Source organism: Helicoverpa zea, chromosome 2 (assembly GCF_022581195.2).
Source record: "Helicoverpa zea isolate HzStark_Cry1AcR chromosome 2, ilHelZeax1.1, whole genome shotgun sequence".
Taxonomy (NCBI): domain Eukaryota; kingdom Metazoa; phylum Arthropoda; class Insecta; order Lepidoptera; family Noctuidae; genus Helicoverpa; species Helicoverpa zea.
The window spans coordinates 12,345,461-12,366,202 of record NC_061453.1 but is presented as its reverse complement, the minus strand read 5'-3'; the positions used below and the strand labels follow the sequence as shown (position 1 = coordinate 12,366,202).

Below are 20,742 nucleotides of genomic sequence, written 5' to 3'. Positions count from 1 at the left end.
AGCGAACACCTAAATTGATTTGGTTGCCATAGCAACTAAAGTTGTTTTCAAACTGGATTTTGAGATACGCTGTGTAGGTTCTCCGTAGGTAGTAAAAAGCAAGATATTTTTAGTAAAATTAATATATTTATCCTTATAAACCTAATATTTTTTGTACAAATATACGACTTATATGTATTTTTCACTTCACTGACGTTAATGTTTTTAACTTGACATAAAACGAATTGGTACCTAAAGATCAGTTAAATGCAAAGTATGTACCGGCAATATTATTCTGCCTTATAAACTGCTTTACCAGTTTTTACCAGAAAGGGGTAATTATTAATCATAGGGTCTATATTATGTCTCACTGTATTACCAAAAAGTACTCTTACTCCACAACTCTATACACTGTACTTTCAACCTTACTGCTTACACAATAAGATTGGCTTTAGTCTTCACTATCCTCGTCGCTGTCATCCGATTCACTTTCGGATCCAGTCTCATACTCCTCAGAGTCTGAGCCGAGCCAGTCGGGCAGAGATGGCTGCTCTATTATAGTCTTCCATTCGTTTAGTTTGTGTAGATCTGTGGAATGAATGAATGAAGAATTAAAGTGAGTAATCAAATTTCAATCTTTATTCTGTCTGTCTATCACGCCAAAATAGTCTAATCTAGCTACAAAGTAAGGAAGAATACCTATTTCTTTTAATGCGACTGTGGTTCCCTCGGCATGCGGGTGTAACCCCGGGGAACATCTATTTAACATAATATACATATATTTCTTAGAAAAATAGGATACTAAAATAGTGCGTGCTGTGTATATTTTGTCACCAATTTCCTGAGTAATGCAAAGATATATTTTCTTGTTTTGGGAAGTTGTTTTTTTAACTATTCTTTAAATCGAAATACTAAATGTGAGATAATCGTGCACATAGGTCGAAGTTAGAACTTCTTAGTTTGTTCTTCTCTGCTTAAGTACTTAAATAAATAAATGAACTCACCTAAACTATACATATCGGACAAATAGAACTGCTTATCCTCCTTCTCCAGCACTCCTCCGTACACATAGAGAGTAGACCGTTGTACGGCCATCATGGCGGACATGCGGGCCCCCGGGCCGGAGCGCGGGCCGGGGGCGGGGGTGCCGGCGGGGGCGCAGCCCTGCGTGGTGGGCGCCGGCGCTCCGCCCAGCTTCATTGTGAATACTTCGTCTGTCACCACTGGGGACGGAAATAAAGTGTAATAATATAAACACATCGTGATATGTTTAAGAGGAAAGATATGGGTACCAAAGTAGAAGTAGGTACAAGTAGTATCCACCACGATAAAAATAGGTGGACTATAGAATAATAGTCTATTTCTTGAGTCTATAGACTATACGACGACATCATAAAATCGAAAACAGTTTCATTTATGAAAGGACATGGTCATGACTGCTTACTTAAAAATGGTCACTAACTACCTAAAGATTTCATTAAATATCGATTTAACTTTAAGCATAACTTTTTATTTATCCACAAGTAAAAAGTAAGAATTCCTTGTAATTGACCTGACTACCCTTACAAGGTGTTTTTTTTATTTAAAAGTCGAAACCCATCTTACCGGTAACAGCCTCCTCGACCTTGGTATCCATAGCCTCAGGCTGCTGCGTTGTTGGTTGCTGTTCACTCTTCAAAGTGACGTGATGCCACCTGCCTGCCTCCAGGTCTAGCAGTTGGAGTTCATCGCTCATCTCGCCGCGAAGCTCTTCGTCTGTTTCTTCTACGTCCTGGATATTTGTAAAAAAAAAATATTGTTTCCATCGAATTTGACTCTGTCTCTAAAAGTGTCTTGCTACTTAACTGTGTGTACTTTATAATTTCAATTATTAGAAATTATGAGAAGATAATTATGACTCAGCAGTAGTCAATTAATTTTTAAAAAATCCATGGGGAAAATGGGAGATGATATATTGCGCCGACCCCAAATAAAATTGGGAACAGGGCAGGAGGAAGAAGTAGTCAATTAATAAATATGCTAGATAAAGGTTTGCTAAAAAGAATTTTTAATGTTAGACAGAGCATTTATCAATGTAGGCTATACAAATTTTACATGGGCGTGGGGATGAGTTCCATCAGGGGTTGCATGGTACTGACAACTAGCTAGTATGTAAAAAACATTACCCTCCTTCTTTGGCAGTCGGGTAAAAAGAACGGTTCTTTCTTACGCTTGATTAAAACCTATCTTTCAAATACTCATTCCGATCACGCGATTTGATCAACCGATCTTTCAAAACAATACCCTCTACACCATCCTTAGGTGCCGCTTTAGGGTAAATCCCTACATTTAAGGTGTTGCAAATAAATGATAAAAAAAAACGCTTTATAATACTCACACTAACTCCACCAAACACATAACCCCGATTCGTATGCACGTTAACAGCTGCCGCCTGTCCGGCCCTCGCCGCCGGCCCCAGCGAGCCGGACAGCGGGCGCCACGTCCACCCGCCGCCCGTCCGGGCAGAAAGCCGGAACAGGTCCGTGTGTGTCTGTGTGCGCTCTGTCCGGCCAGTCCGGACGCGGGAGAAACCGCCGTAGATTAGCAGCTGGGGAGGAATTTGTCTGATTGATTGGTGATTATGACGATGACATCCTGTTATCCCTCATCTTATTATCTGGCTTTTCCAGTCTTATCCTTCCAGCAGTGAAAACTTCTCCATTAAAGTTGCTCAATACCAGTATTATAGCATTGATCTGTATGTTTAGGAAAACAACAATTTTAGGAAGACATTTTGTGTTGCATTTTCTAATAATCTACAACCACAAAATTTGGAATCAATAGCCACAATTTTTTTCCTCCAAAAAGTTTGTGTTATTCCCCCCCAATCTGGCATCACCGGGTCAAACATTTTGTGAACCGACGAGTTTAAGAAATCTAATATTTAGCAACATAACAACATTTCTTGAACAACAGTTTTGTATTAATACTCACAGAATCATTCCCAGCGGGCAACATAACGCAAGCAGACCTCGCACAAGGCCCCCTACCACTAGGACTCAGTTTAGTCCAAGCCCTCGTGTCCAGACAGAAGGAGTATACATCATCGAAGTAGCGACACTCGCGGCCGTCGTCCGCGTAGCCGCCAAACACTATGATGTTGCGTCCTAGTAGGACCATGCGGTGGCCGGAACGAGGTGTGGGGCCGTTTGGAGCTACAACCTGTGAACATAGAATAAAAGTGAACACAAAAACCTAGCCCAGCCTTTTCAGAACTATGTTGGGCTTGGTTAGGTTAGTTAAACTGATTTAGGTTAACATGCATTGACTGCCTATCTGACCTGATCAACCCATTTACAAGGCAAGGCCCCTTGGTTAGATTCTACCAGTCTAACCATACAACTATGGATACAGGCCATAAAACTATGGATTTTGATGAAACTTGGTATATTTGCAGGCAGAATTTCCTTCAGGGAACCGCTGAAACAGGAGGAAGCTACTTTACTCCTATTTCTGAATAGAAAAATGAAATGGCTTTTCATACAAGGTTTATTACCTTTTCCCATTTCTTTTCAGCAAATGAGAAGCACCAGAGATCCTTGTAATGATGGAACTGTGTCTCAGATGGACTTGTGAATTCACCACCAAACACCCACAACTCACCTCTGGGGAACAAAACAAAATAAAATTGTTTAACATTACATAAAAAATAGAACCTAATTGTTAGTTCACTGTTCAAAAGAAGGGTGTAAGAAAAGTCGTAAGGGAATAATAACAATAAGGGCCTATGCACACCGCGTTTTTTAAACGCGCCGTCGACGCGCGTTTGTATCGATACAGACGCGATACGCACGCGAGTCAGACGCAGCCTGTAGACCTTTGCACACCTGACGCGCGTGTGTAGCGATACAGACGCGATGCAAACGCGCGTTTGTATCGATACAGACGTGCCGGTGACGCGCGCTTGCATCGATACAAAGGACAACAAACTGCTCTGCAGGATAAAAACGCGGTGTGCATAGGCCCTAATGCGAAATTTTAGGCCATTCAAAGTGAAGAGCTATTTGTCATTAGAGATATTATAATTTCATACTTGTTAGCTGGTGTAGCTATGGCTTGGTGGGCGCTTCTTGGAGGTGGGGCTCCTGGTGCCTTTAGGACCTTCCAAGTGTTGTTCACTGGGTTGAAGAATAGCAGCTCATTGTATACCTCTGTCTATAAACATAAGAAACATGATACTCATATATTTTTTGGGAAAAATATAAGGGCACAATAAGAAACAATATAAGAATTAATGCACTTCCTATCCTCTTAAAAGAAACTTCGCATGAGAAATAAAGAATATTGAGAATTGAAATGCTTTAAATTAAAAAACAAAAGTACTGGATTTTACATTAATATTAACACGTTCGTGGACAGAACGAGATTAAACGTCATCGTTCGAAATTAACACGCAACGTGTATACACGTCCCGCGCGCATACCGCGCTCGGTTGTGTCATGATGTCTTGCGACGATACGCTACGATGGGACGCTACGTACATACACGTCATATAATTTGTATGGAAATTTACTGTGTCATTTTGGTACACAATCTAAAGTTGTAGTGTCCGCGAACGTGTTAAGTAGTTTTTATATTTTACCTTCTGTCCATTATGGTATTCCCCACCAAAAACAATCAGTTCATTGTTAGTAGGATGTGGAGTGAGGGAGGCATAAGCTCTAGGTGACGGGGCACCCGGTAGAGCCTTTTCAGTGGCTGCAGACCTCTTTGCCTCCTCACGCTCAATCTCAGCTAGTACCTTTGCTATGTCTTCCTAAAAAAATATAATGATAGCTATGGTTAAAACTTTGAAAACAATTCCTTAATTAAATTTAATCCTGAAAATCAAGGAAATAGCTGAATGTGTATTTTTGACCGTGCCAGCCTTCTGGTCTCCTAAAATTCTAAGATGACCATCTGGCTCCGATTAAGCATGTGGTGACGAGAAGTTCGCACTTAAGTTTAATACCGAATATAACTTAAATAGATAGACATTATGCCTGAATATTATTTCTTAGATATTGTTAATGATTCTTTGAGACATTCCCTCACTTTGTTTACAAAATTATTATAATGTAAAGAGAAATAACTAACCTCTCCCAAATTCGCAAGTTCTTTCTTCAATTTATTTGCAAGTTTCTTCTCAGTTTTGGCAGCAGTCTTCACAGCACCGCTAACCTTATTTTTATTTTTCTTTTTGCCCATTTTGTTTTCACTATTTTATCCTATATCACTATAAAATTACTAGAGTAGTAAATATGGATTTGTATAAAAACAAATATAGACAGCCGATGGGAGTACAGGTTAGGACGTTCAGAAACCTGTATGTAAAATCTGTTTAAATGTTTACTGATTAAAGAGATTTGCACGCATATATTTATCGTATTTTTATAGGTATAATCTTTAAATACTGTGAGTTTCCATTATCTTTAACTATGTTTCATTAATCAACTCTAATGGGTTTACAATGCATTCATTAAATTAAATATGAATTCGTTTTTAAGGTTGTACACCCGCATTCAAAACACACCTTTACGTTTTGTTTATCCAATAAGCGCGTGTTTTGTGCTGGCTAATCGCAGAAATTCGCAAAACAAAACGTGATGCATTGTCAGTAATTGTCACGTCACGTCAGTGAGATTTCGTGCGTAATGTCGGGGGGTCGTAGAACGCGATAATTTGATTTTTTGTCTTGTGATTCCCACTATTTAGTATTATAATCAACTATATACTTAGTCTAGGTGTGAATATGTAGAAAATAAGAACAATAATTGAGTTTAAGTCTTTTATCCAGTCTGCCTTACAGTGAAATAGTGACTATCCTATCAAAAAATGACGTCTCCTGGGCCGTCGGTTCGTATTTGTTTATTTTCATACATTTATTTGATATAGCTACGCTACAAGTGGCAGTAAACAACTTTAAATAGAAGAAACTGTGTTTGACACTAATTATTGATATCAGATCAAGGTTATGTGTTTATTTTGCCAAACAGCTGTAAACTTCAAATCATGCATTTAATTATTGTGAACTGTGGCTGCAAGCACTTGCAATACCAGTTAATTCCTCGAAATAACGCTAAAAATATCTCTACATAGAGCTATAATGCCAACCTTTATTCTGGTATAGCAATAGACAAACAAAACTGGATATAACCTTTTTACTCAATTTTATTTCAGAATTCATTCCAACAGTCTTCAGCAGCTTCAGTACAGGAGTTCAAGATCCGAGTTCCTAAGAATGTGAAGAAGAAACACCATGTAATGCGGTTTAATGCCACACTGAATGTGGACTTTGCAAAATGGTCCCACGTCAAAATGGAGCGAGAGAATAACATCAAGGAATTTAAAGGACTTGACGAGGATATGCCTAAGTAAGATATTGGGTATAACAGTGTGTTCAGGCTGTAAGTTAGTGGAGTTAAGAGATACGTAGCTAACGTAGTTTGTTGTGACATACATCAGCCAACGGGAAAATCAAAAATTAAATTAAAGTTATTGTATATTATGGAAATGATGCTCTACAGTAAAATCCACTAAAGCGGTAATGCAGTATGACCTGTAGAGCAAGTTAATTAATAAATATTATTGCTAAACAATAATTAATTATTGTCATCAGCTGTAAGATTTATAACATCCTTAGTGATAATGTCATGTATGACTAATAATTCTAAAAATTCGAATATTCGAATTTTTACTTATTTAAAACTTAAAAAAATATATATTTCTGAACTTTACCAAGATTTCCATGTTAATACGTCTTTCAAAATCTAAAACAACTAACAAACTTTCTATTATATACCATTGAAACATTTGCGAACTCCCCCTAAGATTTGGCGCTGGTTCAGAGTACGGTCGCGATGTTCGCGAGGAGGCGCGCCGCAAGAAGTTCGGCATCATCTCGCGCAAGTACAAGCCTGAAGACCAGCCCTGGATACTTAAAGTGGGCGGCAAGACTGGCAAGAAGTAAGTATTAATTAAAATAAACATTATTTTGTTGTTTAAATCTACATTGTGCACTGGTCCGATTGCCTTATAGTTTCAAGTTAAAAAAGACGTCGAATTAAGATAGGCTTTTGATTTTAACCACAAACTGTTGTTACGTATGGTAACTAAAAAAAACAGCTATACTATAAATCTCTTCTGATCTCTGATGAGCGATCTCTTGAGATCAGGATGGTTAACAGTCGTTATACATTCAAAAAGAAATTACGCGACCACATCCACAGGAAATTGGCAGAGTCGCTACTGTAGATTATTATTTTTCTTTTTTAATTATCTTGTCTCTCCTGGCAATTGTAATATGTATGTATTAAGTATGTATGTATAGTATGTTTATTTATAATATATATTAGTATTTTATTTTATTTTACACTAAATATCATAATATAACCTTTGCACCTACCACTGCTATTTCTCCACCACCCAAAGGTAGACTGGTAGAAAACGCCTAAGGCGTTAAGTCCGCCCTCGTACAAAATGTGCAGAAGCATTAAATAAATAAATAAATATAATATGTAGTTACACAACACTACATTCCATTATGGCCTATTATAGACTGGTATTTTATATGATGCTAACCACCAATACAAGCCTCTTTCAATTAGCATACTTGCTGATAGTGTTAAACTGTCCTATTGTACAGTTTTTTTATTTAACAGATATTTCTAGGGTTCTAGTTTAAATCTATGACATTATTTTCAAGACAATACTTTTCTAAGTTAGAAAAAATCTCCAAAATTAAATAAAATATTTCAGGTTCAAAGGTATCCGCGAGGGCGGCGTGTCTGAGCACGCGGCGTACTATGTGTTCACTCACGCGGCTGACGGCGCTATTGACGCCTACCCGCTTCAAGAATGGTAAGTATTCTTACTATGTCCACAATTACATGACATGGTGTTTGTAGTAAAACTGAGCTTATTGACATTCGTACAGTAGACCATAACTTTATTGATGGAGCTCAATAAGTGAAAACGGTTTATTAAAAAAAGGCTAATCAATGAGGGTTTTCGATACTTTTTCTGCCGCCAGGCGGCGCTTCGTATGCGTCAGGTCCAAACAGCTGTCAAATAGTATGGAATTGTAGGGTCCGAACTTATTGTTTATTGAAATTCTGTTATATTGGAAGTGTTATTGATTTTATTATGGACTACGGTCAGAATAAGGTTTCCGAACTAAAAATTGAGTTAAGAGAGAGGGTGCAAAAGTCACTGGTACTAAGGAAAAGCTTGTTGAAAAATTTGTTAACACAATATGATTTAGTTTTTTTTATTTACTCAACCTCAATAGTAAAACAATAATGCAGTGCTTTAATTATAAAATAAAAAAAAAACACTAAAATCGTTCACTATTCATAGTAAAGATAAGCACTTTGACAGTTACCTGGACCTGACGACTCGGTGCTGCCACCTCGTGGACGCCATTTTAGAAAACCCTCATTAGATTCAATATTGATTTCAGGTACAACTTCCAGCCCATACAACGGTACAAAGCATTATCTGCTGAAGAAGCTGATGAGGAATTCGGAAGGTAATTAAATTATAAACATGTTCACAAAAAGCAGTTTTCATATTTAGGTCTCTATCTCACTAGTATTGCGCAACGATAATGAAATGAAATAAAATGAAAGAAGACATGAATAGGAAGGGAGTGAGTGTCAGTATGACTAGTGACAGGGAAAAATGGAAGAGGATGACATATTGCGCCGACCCCAAATAAAATTGGGAACAGGAAGAGTTTCGCAACATTACCGTCGCGAGGTTCTAGCGCGGCAAAGCGCTACGATGCTAGTGGAATGGGCCTTAGGAAATATCATTTTTCATGATATTAAATTCCATTATATAGTTTGACCATTGATCTAATAAAATCGTGTAAATAAATGAAGCTAATACTTATTTTGTCAGACGCAACAAAGTGCTGAACTACTTCTCGCTGATGTTCCGCAAGCGCATGCGCGGCGACGACGCGGCCGACGACGCTGATGACCCCGACGAGAAGAAACCTAAAGGCGCTAAGGCTAAGAAGGGTAACTTTTCATTTTATAGTTGTTAATTTATATTATGTCGCTTATTATTTTCTGTTTACTTGCTGTTCCCCGAGAGGATTAGTTGCTGCACCCAAATAAAACGTACGGCCGGAATAGAAAGAAAGCTAGAAGCCAACGCCGAATCTTCTGGCGCTATCGACGCTGGTCTATTCTTATAAAACAGATTGGTGCTAATGTAACCGTTATAGAATGGACCAACAACGTTGGCGACGCATTTAAATGTCATCAAGATTTTACCAATGCAGGTTTGCTGTATTGTTCCTTCGCAAAATGGTTACTTTGCTGCAGTGTCAGAATGAAAGCAAGAATTTTTCAGAAAGTACAAATCTATAATACCAATGATCTGTTCCATTGCTACGTTCTCAGATTTTATGGTTCAAAATTTTATCCTAAGGGTAGGTTCATATCTGACGGAACATACGTCGCGTATTTTCGGTCGCGTAACGCCAAAACAGACAAATATACGATAAAACATTCAATCATTCACACCTAACCGATGATGCGTTAGTACGTCAATCATACATTTACGATACGCTCGACGCATTTTCCGTCAGATATGAACCGACCCTAAATATTAATTTTTAGATCTAAAGCTATCGGAGATGGACGAGTGGATAGACTCGGACGACGACTCGTCCAACTCGGAGAACGACAAGGAGAAGGACAACGACAGTGACTCCGGCGCTAACAAGAAGAAGAATAAAAAGAAAGGTATTTATCACTAGCTAAGGAATGCGGTTTTACTCGGGTCTTGAGGTAACTATTGACTGTATGTGGATAAAATGTAGCCTGTGATGTCTAAGCTATATTACAGCCAAGTTTCATCAAAATCCGACTGGATTGCTTTTGAGAGGAACATTTATAGACAGATATAAACTTTCGCGATTAACATATTAAACAAATAAACTACTGATTGCTTAATTGTTATTTTTGTATTTACATTGATTTTTAGCCACAATAAAACGCTTTATCTAGATTATTTACCTTTAGATAATTACCTACTTCAATGGATTATATCGGGTGTGTCGTTCATAATCACATTAAATGAAATGCGTTAATATACTGGTTAATATATGTCGATTAACAGAAATAAAAAAGAAATATACGTAAAAATAAAAAAAAAAAATGAATTTTTCAAAAGCCATCTACACACTCGCGCGCGAATCACGGCGCCAATCGCGACGCGAATCGCGGCGCGAATTGGAGCAAGAACTGCCAACTGTCCACACTGGCAGAGGTTCGCGCCGGGCTCTCAGTATAGTTCGCGCACTTGACGCGTATGCACGCCAAGCATTTAATCAATATAGTTTATTTGTAGTCGGTATGGACAGTGAAACCACTACAGCAGCACTACCATAAATGTTAGTTCTAATTCATTGCTCCACACGTTACTCATTTTGCAAGCAAAATCGTAGCATATACCTAAAAAAAAACTAAAACACAACCATCCGTGTCAATTGCTACTGAGCGACTGAGCTGCCCGAGGCGCGAATGTATAGTCTTGTCGCGTTCACGTCGCGCTTCGCGCCTGCGAGCGCTTTGTCGCGGGACAAAAAACCGACAATTTTCGGGGAACACAGCGCGAACGAGCCGCGAAGCCGCGAAGAATATGCGAATCGGATCTACACTCATGTTACGCGGGTGTTTCGCGCCTTCGCGCGCGGTTCGCGCGCGAGTGTGTAGACGGCTAAACAAAGTAAATAGGATAAAAATGTGCGAAAATTATAACACCATATAAAAGTTAGTCATTACAAACAACTGAAATTTTCCCTTGAAAACTGACAGCTGTCAACCGATCAAAACGTTCGATACTCCTAACTTTATCTCTGCTTTACACATGATGTTGTAAATTATAAAAACGAAAAATGACTCCTGTGGTTAATATATATTAAACCACTGAATGGATTCGGTTATTTTTTTTACAATTCGCCATAGAATATCATAAAGTATATGTGATAGGATTTAATGTGATTATGAACGACACACTCTGTATGTTAATCTGTATTATAACAATATCGGATATGTTTTGTTTTCAGCTGCCGCAGCAAACAAAAAGAAGAAGAAAGTAGAGTTCGAGGCATTCGAAGAGAGTGACGACGGAGACGAGGAGGGAAGAGAGAGGGACTACATATCTGACTCATCGGAGAGGTATGCCATCATCTGAATAGCCTTTACCTAACTATTTTGGGGTCGGCTTCCAGTCTTATCGGATGCAGTTGACAGTCTTTTACACAGAGTGACTGCCTGTCTGACCTCCTCAACCTAGTTACCTGGCAAACCCCACGGTAAAACTGGTTGTCAAACTTTCTGGTTTCTGACTACCCGTAACGACTGTCGAGGATGTCCAAATGACAACCGAGACCTACCACTTTATCGTGCCTTGCGAAATACGGAGGAATTATTCACTTGTGTATAATAAATAATGTAATATTGTTCCAGTGATTCGGACCACGAGACCAAAGCTAATAAGGAGCTCAAAGGTGTTGCTGAGGAAGACGCGCTCAGGTAACGTTCATAACGCAAAACATTAACCGTCTTACCACAAAAACTTTTAAACGTCAGTTTAGCACTTGTCTAAAAAAAGTCAAATTATGACGTTGAAATAAGGTCCATTTTGTAGCCACACTTTTTGTAGACAAGTGTTTGACACATGTTTAAGTTTTTGTAGTAAGACCATGAATATTTAATAGTACACAACTTCTAAATTATTACTCTGTTTATCCCTTCCTTATTTGACGAATAACAGCGCTTTCACACTAGCGGATTTTTTTTTCGTGCGAATACGCTTATTCAATACCGGTAACTTCAGGAAACTCCTGGCGTCTGACGAGGACTCTGAAGAGGAACAGGAGAACAAAGAGAAGGAGGAGGAAGAGCAAGAGGACGAACCCACCAAGGAGGGCGAGGAGCGAGCCAGCAAGCTCACCAAGAAGAAAAAGAGTAAACCTGATGATAATAAGAAAGGTGAGTCACCTTCTGTCTCTATTATTACCTAATTGCCTAAGACACTTTTATTTCATTTTCCATAAATGTATTTTATTTTAATGACATATTTATTTCAATAAAAGTATTTTAAAGAGTGAATACTCATAAATAATGAAATAAAAGTGTCTTATTAGGTAATTAGATAAAAGTAATAACCAGTGTAGGAATATGAAATAAAAGTGTTTCCTTATAGAAAAACTATTTCCAAAATCACTTCACCTAAATATAATCTCTAAAATCTTAACTACAAAAACTGAGCAACTTGTAACTCATCATCATCAGCAGCGTTTTGTCGTTCCACTACTGGGTACAGGCCTCCTATCACATAGAGGCACTTGTAATTATCTTAGCAAGCTATTTCCATTTAGTCCTATGTTCGTAACAATTAAAAATATAAGTGTTCAGGTATTTTAACCGACTTCTCAAAAAGGAGGAAGAGCTCAATTCGAATGTTTGTGTACATGTATATTTTTGGTTTCTTAACTTTGGTTACCTGACCTCATTTCTATTTACCCACAGATTCGAGCAGCGAGTTGAGTTCAGATTCAGACACGGACATAGAGAGCAACACCACGGCGAAGAAACCCAAGAAGTCCAAGAGCGGGAACGATAAGAACGGGCCGGCTGCTAGCACATCAGGTATGTGGGAAAAAGTGTCTTGTTGTATTAGTATAAGGTTAAAAATTGTATAGCAGTGCTATTCACTCTCAAGTTTGTAAAAAATAGTTCTATAATTTGGCTGATTTATAAAATATCATTTGTAAGGTTGCTACTTAGAGCATTCAAGTAAAAAGTATCTGGATAAAACGCAAATATGTCAAGTTGTTTCAGCGAATGAAGCGTGATTGTTTAAAAATCTGAGAGTAAGCATCGAAACTTACAAACATTGATAATAGACTAGCTGTATCCCGCAGTTACACCCGCTTCTACCGGGAACTTCACCCAGACATAATACAGCATATGTCACTAGGGGATAGGACGGCCGCCAACTTCCTTTTTTTTTCAACCAACATTATCATGATTAAGAACAAGTCTAAATTACAAAATAATACTAGAAGTATATCTAATTAATCAAAATTTGACTGGAAGCCGACCCCAAAAAGGGGTAAGGCTCGGGAGATGCCATATTATTATCTAATTCCCATTGTACCCTCAGCAGCGGGCAGCGCGAACACGTCTCGCTCGGGCACGCCGACGCCGTCGGCGGCCGCGGCGGCGGTAGCGGCCGCCAACGCCGCCGCCACCGCGCCGCCGGCCAAGCGGGCCAAACTCGATGCTTCTTATACGTGAGTATATTGTTGTGGGAATATAGGCTTTATGTCAGTGGCATAAGATACAAATAACAATTAGTGGGGTAAGGGGAAAATAGCTGTATCAATATGGTGCAGTTTACGTTGTATTGCCTGCAAAACGACATGTATTAGGGGCGTTTTGTGCCTATTTATGCAGGTATATGGTACAGATTAAATTGCAGGTGAATGCCATATTTTGAACTAAAGTTAGCTTTGAAAAATTTGCGAAATAAGAATAGTTAAAACTTTCTTAATCATGTAAGTTATACAAGACTTTTATTTTTCTTATAAATATTTTTATATAGGTACATTAAATCATAAGTTTTTTACATTATTCTTTTTACCCCCAGCGAAAACGGTGTAACAGAAGAAGCGGTCCGTAGATACCTCGCCCGCAAACCTATGACAGCCATCGAACTCCTCACGAAATTCAAGTCCAAACGCATGGGAGTCAGCTCCGACCGCCTCGTGGAGACCATGACTCAGATCCTCAAGAGAATCAACCCCGTCAAACAGAATATTAACGGCAAAATGTACCTTAGTATAAATAACACGTGATTATTCATTAGACAAATATATTTTTAATAGCAGATTTTGAGTTTTAATTTTTCTGTGTTTTTACATGTTTTTACATTGTCCTTCAGTGGCTGAGTTGCACTATTTAACTGTAACTGAACCATAACCAGCCGTGAAATTACCGATCATTGGTCAAATCGACGACGCTAATTTATTCTAATTTAATCGAATCGAATCAAAGGAGATTGGGCAAGAATGTATGAAGTTTGGTCCAAATGTCCACCACGAACGAGACCTATATAATTAAATAGACCACTTAATTTAGAGTAACTTTTACTAAGAAAGTAAAAAAAAAACAATGCCAAAAAAAAGTTATAGCCAAAAATGTATTCTTAATTTTCGGTAGTTTCTGTATGTTATCATTATTATTTTTTATTTTATTCCACTTCCATTTCCGCACTTTATCTAAAACTAAGATGAGTAAGACACGTTTGCATATAAACAGCCCATATTTTTTTGCCCGATGGATGAACGAATCACTAACCAATTGAGGCGCCAAAAGTGCTTAAATATACTCAGCGGTTCCTGGATCTAAGAAAGTTCGATGTAACTGGTGGTGTCTTTTCTCTAATAATGAACAATTCTATTTTGTCAGAAGTTACAGAAAGTACGAAAATCGAACATCACGAAAAGTAATTGAAAGAAAATGAAATTGAAAAAATCTATAAAATGTCTTATTTGATTTTGCTATAACTTTTTTCTGTCATTATATATTTTTTTAGTTTCATAACAAAAAATGTTCTATATTTAACGGGCTATCTAGCCATATAGGTCTCGTTCGTGGTGGACATTTGGATCGGAATCGCCCATTGTCCTTTGACAACTGAAAATTATTCGGTTATTATTATATTTACTTAAATGGTGCTGGTATGATGACCCATGGTATGGTGACTTGAAAATGCTTTTTTCTGAAAGAGACTTTTAAGCTTACAGGCCGAAACTAGGACCTTAAAATTAAACCTCACAATTGGTTGGGCAAGAGCAGTCGGTAGATATACAGGTAAATACATACAAAATAGAAAATTCATCATACTTTTATTGAATGTATTGTACAGCTGTGCTTAAAGTTAAACTATTTATTTCATAACAATTACTCAGACTTATGCTAATTATAAATTAATTATTATTTATTTCACCTATTTTTGTTAACATAATACAATATTCGCGAGATAAGAATCATTCGATATTGTTACAATGGCGGGTCACTGGAATCTTATAACACAATCTCTCCGGATTAACGAACTCTCGATGGTAGTACGTTACGTTAAGTATATTATTATTTAGTTTATACACAATAATATTGAATTGAATCCAATAATATCACAGTACAGTTTGTTCTAAACCACAACGCTTAAACATCCTAGTTATGATCGGGCTAGCCTAAATTAAATGAGCTAAAGCTGATTACAAATGTAGGCACTTAATAACAATTTAATTTAAAATGTACCTAAATTAGGTACCTCGATATGTATTTATTGAACGCTGAATTTTCATCAGAATGTGTCTCAATTAAGATATGTTAGGCCTAAATTGGTGTTTCAGTTAATATCTATAAGGATACAAGCTTAAATTGATATTTTATTAAAATTACTGTCACAATTTTAAAGATTTCTTTGTAGATACACCGGTTTTAATTAAGTAGCTACAATATATAGCTAAAGTAGATGCATTTTTTGCACCTTACGCCTATGAATTGACCAAAGATTAAGTTAAATACTTGTAGAACAACCTAAGTAATTGAGAGATTGAACGTTAACTACCTACCTACTTACAATAGTTAGCCTATCGGTCGTAAAATCTAGAGTTCTAGAGGCAAACAAGTGAATTAAAAACTTAACAATATTGGAAGCAAAATTGAACTTAGATTAATATCTTATTGTAATACTATTTACTGTCAAAACAGTTTCAGAAAATTCGATACTACCTATGATGCGGTAATAAGTAGGTATATAGGTGTTTCGTGTCCGTCAGGATGGCTGGTCTACGTACTACGTACATTTGACTTCAAAATATAAGCCGAGAGAGAGTCGCTCAATGTAAAACCACGACATTTTGAAAATAATGTCGAAATCAACTTTTTAACTCTTTACTTTTCCAAAATACTTTATATGGCTCTAACAATTATATACTGAATGCCGTGCTCACAATACCAAAACTGCTTAAGAGAAGGTTTTCAACCTTTCCAAAATATGTTACCTGTATAACCCATTTAAAATTCAACAACAGCTTGTTTCGTCAATCCAACGCAAAGTAAATCTTTAACGATTTCAAAATAACAAAAAAATATTCTGAGAATCGTCTACATAAGTTAGTTAAGTATGCTCGACGAATATCTTTAAGTACATGCCTAGGCAGGTCCTAGGAATTCTTCGAGAGGTATTATCTACCGTTGATAGATTGATTACAAGCGAATATAGTCTGTAACGCTACGCAATAAGAGCCTTTTCCTTCTCAGTCTTCCAGTCCTCTTCATCTGCATCTGGTATGCCTCTCCTGTAAAAAAGAAAATACAAATTAAAGTACGCGAAAATTGAAGTAAGTATTGATAAAAATGTGGTAATCGATTTAAAAAAAAATAGATAAAAAATTGTTGTATGTAATGAAGTGTTGCCAAAAATCCCTGTAACAAATAATTAGAATGCTCTCTTTGTAACGAAAATATGTGTAAGTAAGTAATAGTGTATGAATAGCTGGAAAGAGAGAGAGAGAGTGTATGAAGTCGTAGTGACATAGTAGAAGAGTAGAGTAGAAAAGGAAAAATCACGATCACAACATACATTTAAATAAAACAATCAAGTAATTTGTATAACAAATGATTTATTGCTTATCTGACTTTGAGCAGGTACAATGTACAGAACAAAAGTTCGAGTATAAAAATATAAAAATACTAATTGAGCTAATACTTATGTCGATGTTGACTAGCCATAGACATTCAGTCTAATTGTATAAAATCTCCCTGCTAGCCTTAATTAATGTCATGTCATGTATAATTTATTTCTTAACTAGCTGGTGCCCGCGACTTCGTCTGCGCAGGTTTAGTATTTCGAACAATATGTTTACAAATTGTAGCCTATGTGTTATTCTGATGTATAAGCTATATTATTGTAAAGTTTCATTAAAATCCATTCAGTAGTTTTTGCGTGAAAGAGTAACAAACATCCATACATCCATAAATACAAACTTTCGCGTTTATAATATTAGTAGGATAGATTGACCGTCAGTTGCACAAAACTCCATTAAAGTTAAAGCTTCATTAAATCTATTGCTGTCACTTTTTATCTTGTTGGCAAAGAAAGAGTCAGCAATAGATTTAAAGAAGCTTTAACTTTAATGGAGCTTTGTGCAACTAGCATTACCACCTATCTTTTAAAATTCCTTTTCCGAATAGAATTAAGAATTAGAGAATAGATCTGTGCCCAAAAGTAGCACAGTGAAGAAGTAAATAGGCCATATTTTTTTACAAATGCAGTTCTTCTACTGGTGTTCTAGACTGAGTACTGACTATTGATAATTTCTTTAATGACAACTTTTTCCTATTAATGTCTCCTACTACTTTTTGGTTTTCTTCTACATCACGTTTTGCTGTTCGCCTTCTAAAACGAACTTTGTTGAAGGATCTACAACAAAAATTGACCTATTGACGACTTACATATAAAAAGTGACCAGTGATAAAACTGCAAAGTAATATGATGAAGGGAAAACAACAACTCACGTGTTTATTTTCTCCTTACTTCGCTGCATTCACTCATCTCCTCTAAATTTCCCCACTGTCCTCAAATCATTCAAAATTTCAAATAATTTGAAGAGTCTATTTCCCATTTTGCACGATTTTTGGGAACGTGGTCTATCCTTCCAAACTTGTGCTAAATCAGCACATAGCGTAGCTCTCTACAGAGAATCAAAATAATTAATAAATTAAAAGAGCACTAACCCGCAAAATCCTTGCTCCTGCACGATCCTCTCTCCATCTGCCATAGTCTGCGGCATGGGCCGGCCCTTTGTCTCCGGGAGCACCATACTGATGCCCGATCCTAGTACGGACACCACTCCCAGGATGAGTAGCGGTAGGAGAGTCCATATTCGCTCCTATGGTGGATGGAATCGAATTAGTTAGAGCGTGTTGAAGCAAAAATGATGGATTATGCCTGTTGACGTTTAGAATTCAATTGAATTCTGAATTCTTTTAGATTCTATTAATTAAGTTGAAGCTGCTGTAAGATTATCAAATCTTGTGGGTGGGATTATATAATAATTTAATAAGATAATTTTCAACATTTAATTCGAAACTTATCATGGTTATATGTGCAGCTCTCTGCCTAGTGCTTGTAAAAGCACAGTGTGCAATAAACAGTACGATCATTATAAAGTGCTACAAATCCAATAACGAGTCCTTTTCCTACAAGTTCCCTCGAGTGTGTTTGTCATCACCATGCTTTTAAATACGTTTCTCAATTGATCAAAATCTTTGAGGTTCATCTTTTACTAAAAATATGTCGATTTTATTTTGTATATCTTTGTATATAATAGTTTGCCAACATACCGAAAACACAATATAAGGCGACAACACAGAGGCGATGTATCCGCTGATGTGCAGCGCGGCGAAGCCCGAGGCGCGCGCGGCGGTGGGCAGCAGCTCGGCCGACCACTGGATCACCGCCGTGTACGCCATGTTGATGAAGAAACGGGCGCCGATCGCCATCGATGCTTGGGGGATGCCTGGGGAAGAGTAACGTGTTGTATTAAGTCTCCCTTTTCCATTGAAAGTGATATAAGTTGTGGTGGCCTCGTGGTTATATCACCAGGCTGTCAAGTATGATGAATGTGCCAAGTCTATTCCTGATCAAGAACCAACCTATCTTGGACACCAATGGCAAATTAAAAAGATGAAGAAAAATATCGAGGAAACCTACTATAAAGTCTGAAATCAGCAAATCGCATTTAGTCAAGCGTGGCCATTGGCGAAATCCTTCTCTGTGTGAGAACCTGAGGGCAGAACCAGAGGCCTGTGCCCAGCAGTGAGCCGATAAAAATATGAGTGGTATTAGGTATATTGCGAAGGTTTTACCTTTGGGCACGAATATAGCAATTCCAATGAGTACACTCGCTATGCTCAGCGGGCCAGCGGTGAGGTTTCTACGTCCCCATCTGTGAAGAAACATAATGGCATTAGAGGATTTGCAGTTTTGTAAATAGTTCATAGAAAATGTCCTAATGTACTGGCTTCCCTGAAGATAACAGTAACATTCGACCATTTTATTCAAATTATTTATCTTATGCGAAAGCAAAAAGTCTTCACTGAACAAGTTACCTGTCAAGCACAAAAGCCAGCAGCGTCACCGAAGGTATTTCCGTAGCTGACGTCAGCGTAAAACTGATGAAGAAATCAAGGCCGAACGCGTCAGACATCCTCACGAGACCATCGAACACCACCGCACAAGACATGTAGAGGATCAACATGAGGATCATGATTGTACGGAGAGGGACGCTCTTCATGAGGACTAGGAGAGACTCGTTTGTTTGTTTGGTTTGTGTTGATGCCACCTGCAAAGAAAAGTGGTTGAAGTTTAGTTAGAGAGTTAGAAAAAAAGCTCTTGATGCCATTACATGAAATAGTATAAGGAACATAAATAGCTAGGGTATCGGAAATATTTAGGTAAATGCCACTCCATTAACTGCGACCCTCGCAGTAGATGGCGTGGTTGCGGCCAAGGGCGGATCCAGCTTCGGCGCCAGGGGGGGGTCACACAGTCGTGGTCAAGTCTCAAAAAATATTATATTGTAGCGTATAGATCTGTTAATATTAAAAGTAGTAGTATAAATACAATAAGCGCGATCGTAACGAGCTCGAAATTTTTACGAATGTTTAAGAAAAGTGTTTTCATGTAGAAAATGGCCCGAGCAGAGTGAACGCAATTTCTCGTATTTATAATACACACGCGCGAAACTGAAAAAAGCGCGAGCGAAGCGAGCGCGAAAATTTTTTTTCAGTTCGAGGACTAAAAGTAGATGAAAACGCTTTCTTGATGTATAACAAATATACAGCACAAATACAAGAAAGCGCGATGTTCATGAGATCAGGGCCGTCTAGCTTATGTAGCGCCTGGGTGCAATCATCACCCAAGCGCCACCTATGTATCTATTGAAAGATTTTGAGTAGTACATATTGATCGAAGTACTTTACAAGGAATATAAATAAGAACGTTCGAACGAAAATCACTTTTTTGGTAGGTAAAGGACTAAGAAAAAATGTTTCCAAATCATCGTAGGCTCAATTTTAGGCTCACTGTTGGCCAGATTTAAGTTATGAAAGTTGAGACGCGCGAGCGAAGCGAGCGCGCAAATTTTTTAATTTTGGGACACAAAAAGTTCATAAGTTTTAAAAAGCGCTGTAAAGTAACAAGCAGTCGGAAGCGCAAACTGTTTTGTTTTTGAGGACCCCATAAATATATTTTTTTTGCTATATTTGACTTATGAAGTTATCAAGGGAAGGCATATATAATATTGCGCGAGCGGAGCGAGCGCGAAATTTTTTGACCCTACGACACAAAAGCACCTGATTAAGTACATTGTAAAGCAACAAGTAGCCGCGAGCGCAGCGAACGCGAACTTTTTAAAATTATTTGTTTGAAGACTCACAAATCAGACTGGGAATTACGTACAATTAAAAAGGAACCGTGATTAGAGCGAGTGCCATTTGTGTTCGTTGATTCGGTGCGTCAATAAAAATAATAAACAATCAGAAATACAGTACCTACAGACATAGTCATTTACTCGCGAGCGTAGTGAGCTAGCATTTTTTCACTTAGTTGGAGGATGTTAAAAGTTAAAAAAAATAATCAAAATGA

The 20,742-nt window shown here is 37.7% G+C and overlaps 3 protein-coding genes across 6 annotated transcripts in view; 1 reads left to right on the top strand and 2 right to left on the bottom strand.

Annotated features, from left to right (window-relative positions):
- Positions 1-106: 106 nt before the first annotated feature.
- LOC124642970 (kelch domain-containing protein 4) lies at positions 107-5,323 on the bottom strand. Its single transcript, XM_047181799.1, has 9 exons — positions 5,095-5,323; positions 4,601-4,774; positions 4,052-4,173; positions 3,515-3,623; positions 2,953-3,180; positions 2,357-2,566; positions 1,585-1,750; positions 984-1,202; positions 107-567 (listed from the first exon to the last, which is right to left on the bottom strand). The coding sequence occupies exons 1-9, from the start codon at positions 5,203-5,205 to the stop codon at positions 431-433; spliced, it is 1,476 nt and encodes a 491-aa protein (XP_047037755.1). The 5' UTR covers positions 5,206-5,323; the 3' UTR covers positions 107-430.
- A 301-nt stretch (positions 5,324-5,624) lies between these two features.
- On the top strand, positions 5,625-13,913 carry LOC124642963 (general transcription factor IIF subunit 1). Of its 2 annotated transcripts, none has more exons than XM_047181787.1 (13): positions 5,625-5,853; positions 6,178-6,371; positions 6,829-6,963; positions 7,756-7,857; positions 8,459-8,527; positions 8,902-9,023; positions 9,630-9,755; positions 11,081-11,192; positions 11,484-11,549; positions 11,854-12,008; positions 12,549-12,668; positions 13,189-13,315; positions 13,672-13,913. In XM_047181787.1, exons 1-13 carry the CDS (start codon positions 5,833-5,835, stop codon positions 13,877-13,879), a joined length of 1,557 nt encoding a protein of 518 aa, XP_047037743.1. In that variant the 5' UTR covers positions 5,625-5,832; the 3' UTR covers positions 13,880-13,913. The 2 variants fall into 2 exon arrangements, with proteins under 2 accessions (XP_047037743.1, XP_047037736.1); XM_047181780.1 differs by having other exon boundaries at positions 13,186-13,315.
- A 1,002-nt stretch (positions 13,914-14,915) lies between these two features.
- Positions 14,916-20,742, bottom strand: part of LOC124638024 (solute carrier family 22 member 3-like) — a 54,510-nt gene continuing 48,683 nt past the window's right edge. For 2 of the 3 annotated variants that reach the window (XM_047174809.1, XM_047174799.1), the window contains exons 8-12: positions 19,206-19,438; positions 18,963-19,042; positions 18,438-18,613; positions 17,829-17,983; positions 17,199-17,514 (exon numbers count right to left, since the gene is read on the bottom strand). In XM_047174809.1, coding sequence (XP_047030765.1) covers positions 17,355-17,514; positions 17,829-17,983; positions 18,438-18,613; positions 18,963-19,042; positions 19,206-19,438 — 804 coding nt within the window. In that variant the 3' untranslated portion in view covers positions 17,199-17,354. Of the gene's footprint in view, positions 16,391-17,198; positions 17,515-17,828; positions 17,984-18,437; positions 18,614-18,962; positions 19,043-19,205; positions 19,439-20,742 lie in introns of those variants that run through there. The other variant, XM_047174820.1, reaches the window with a different exon arrangement.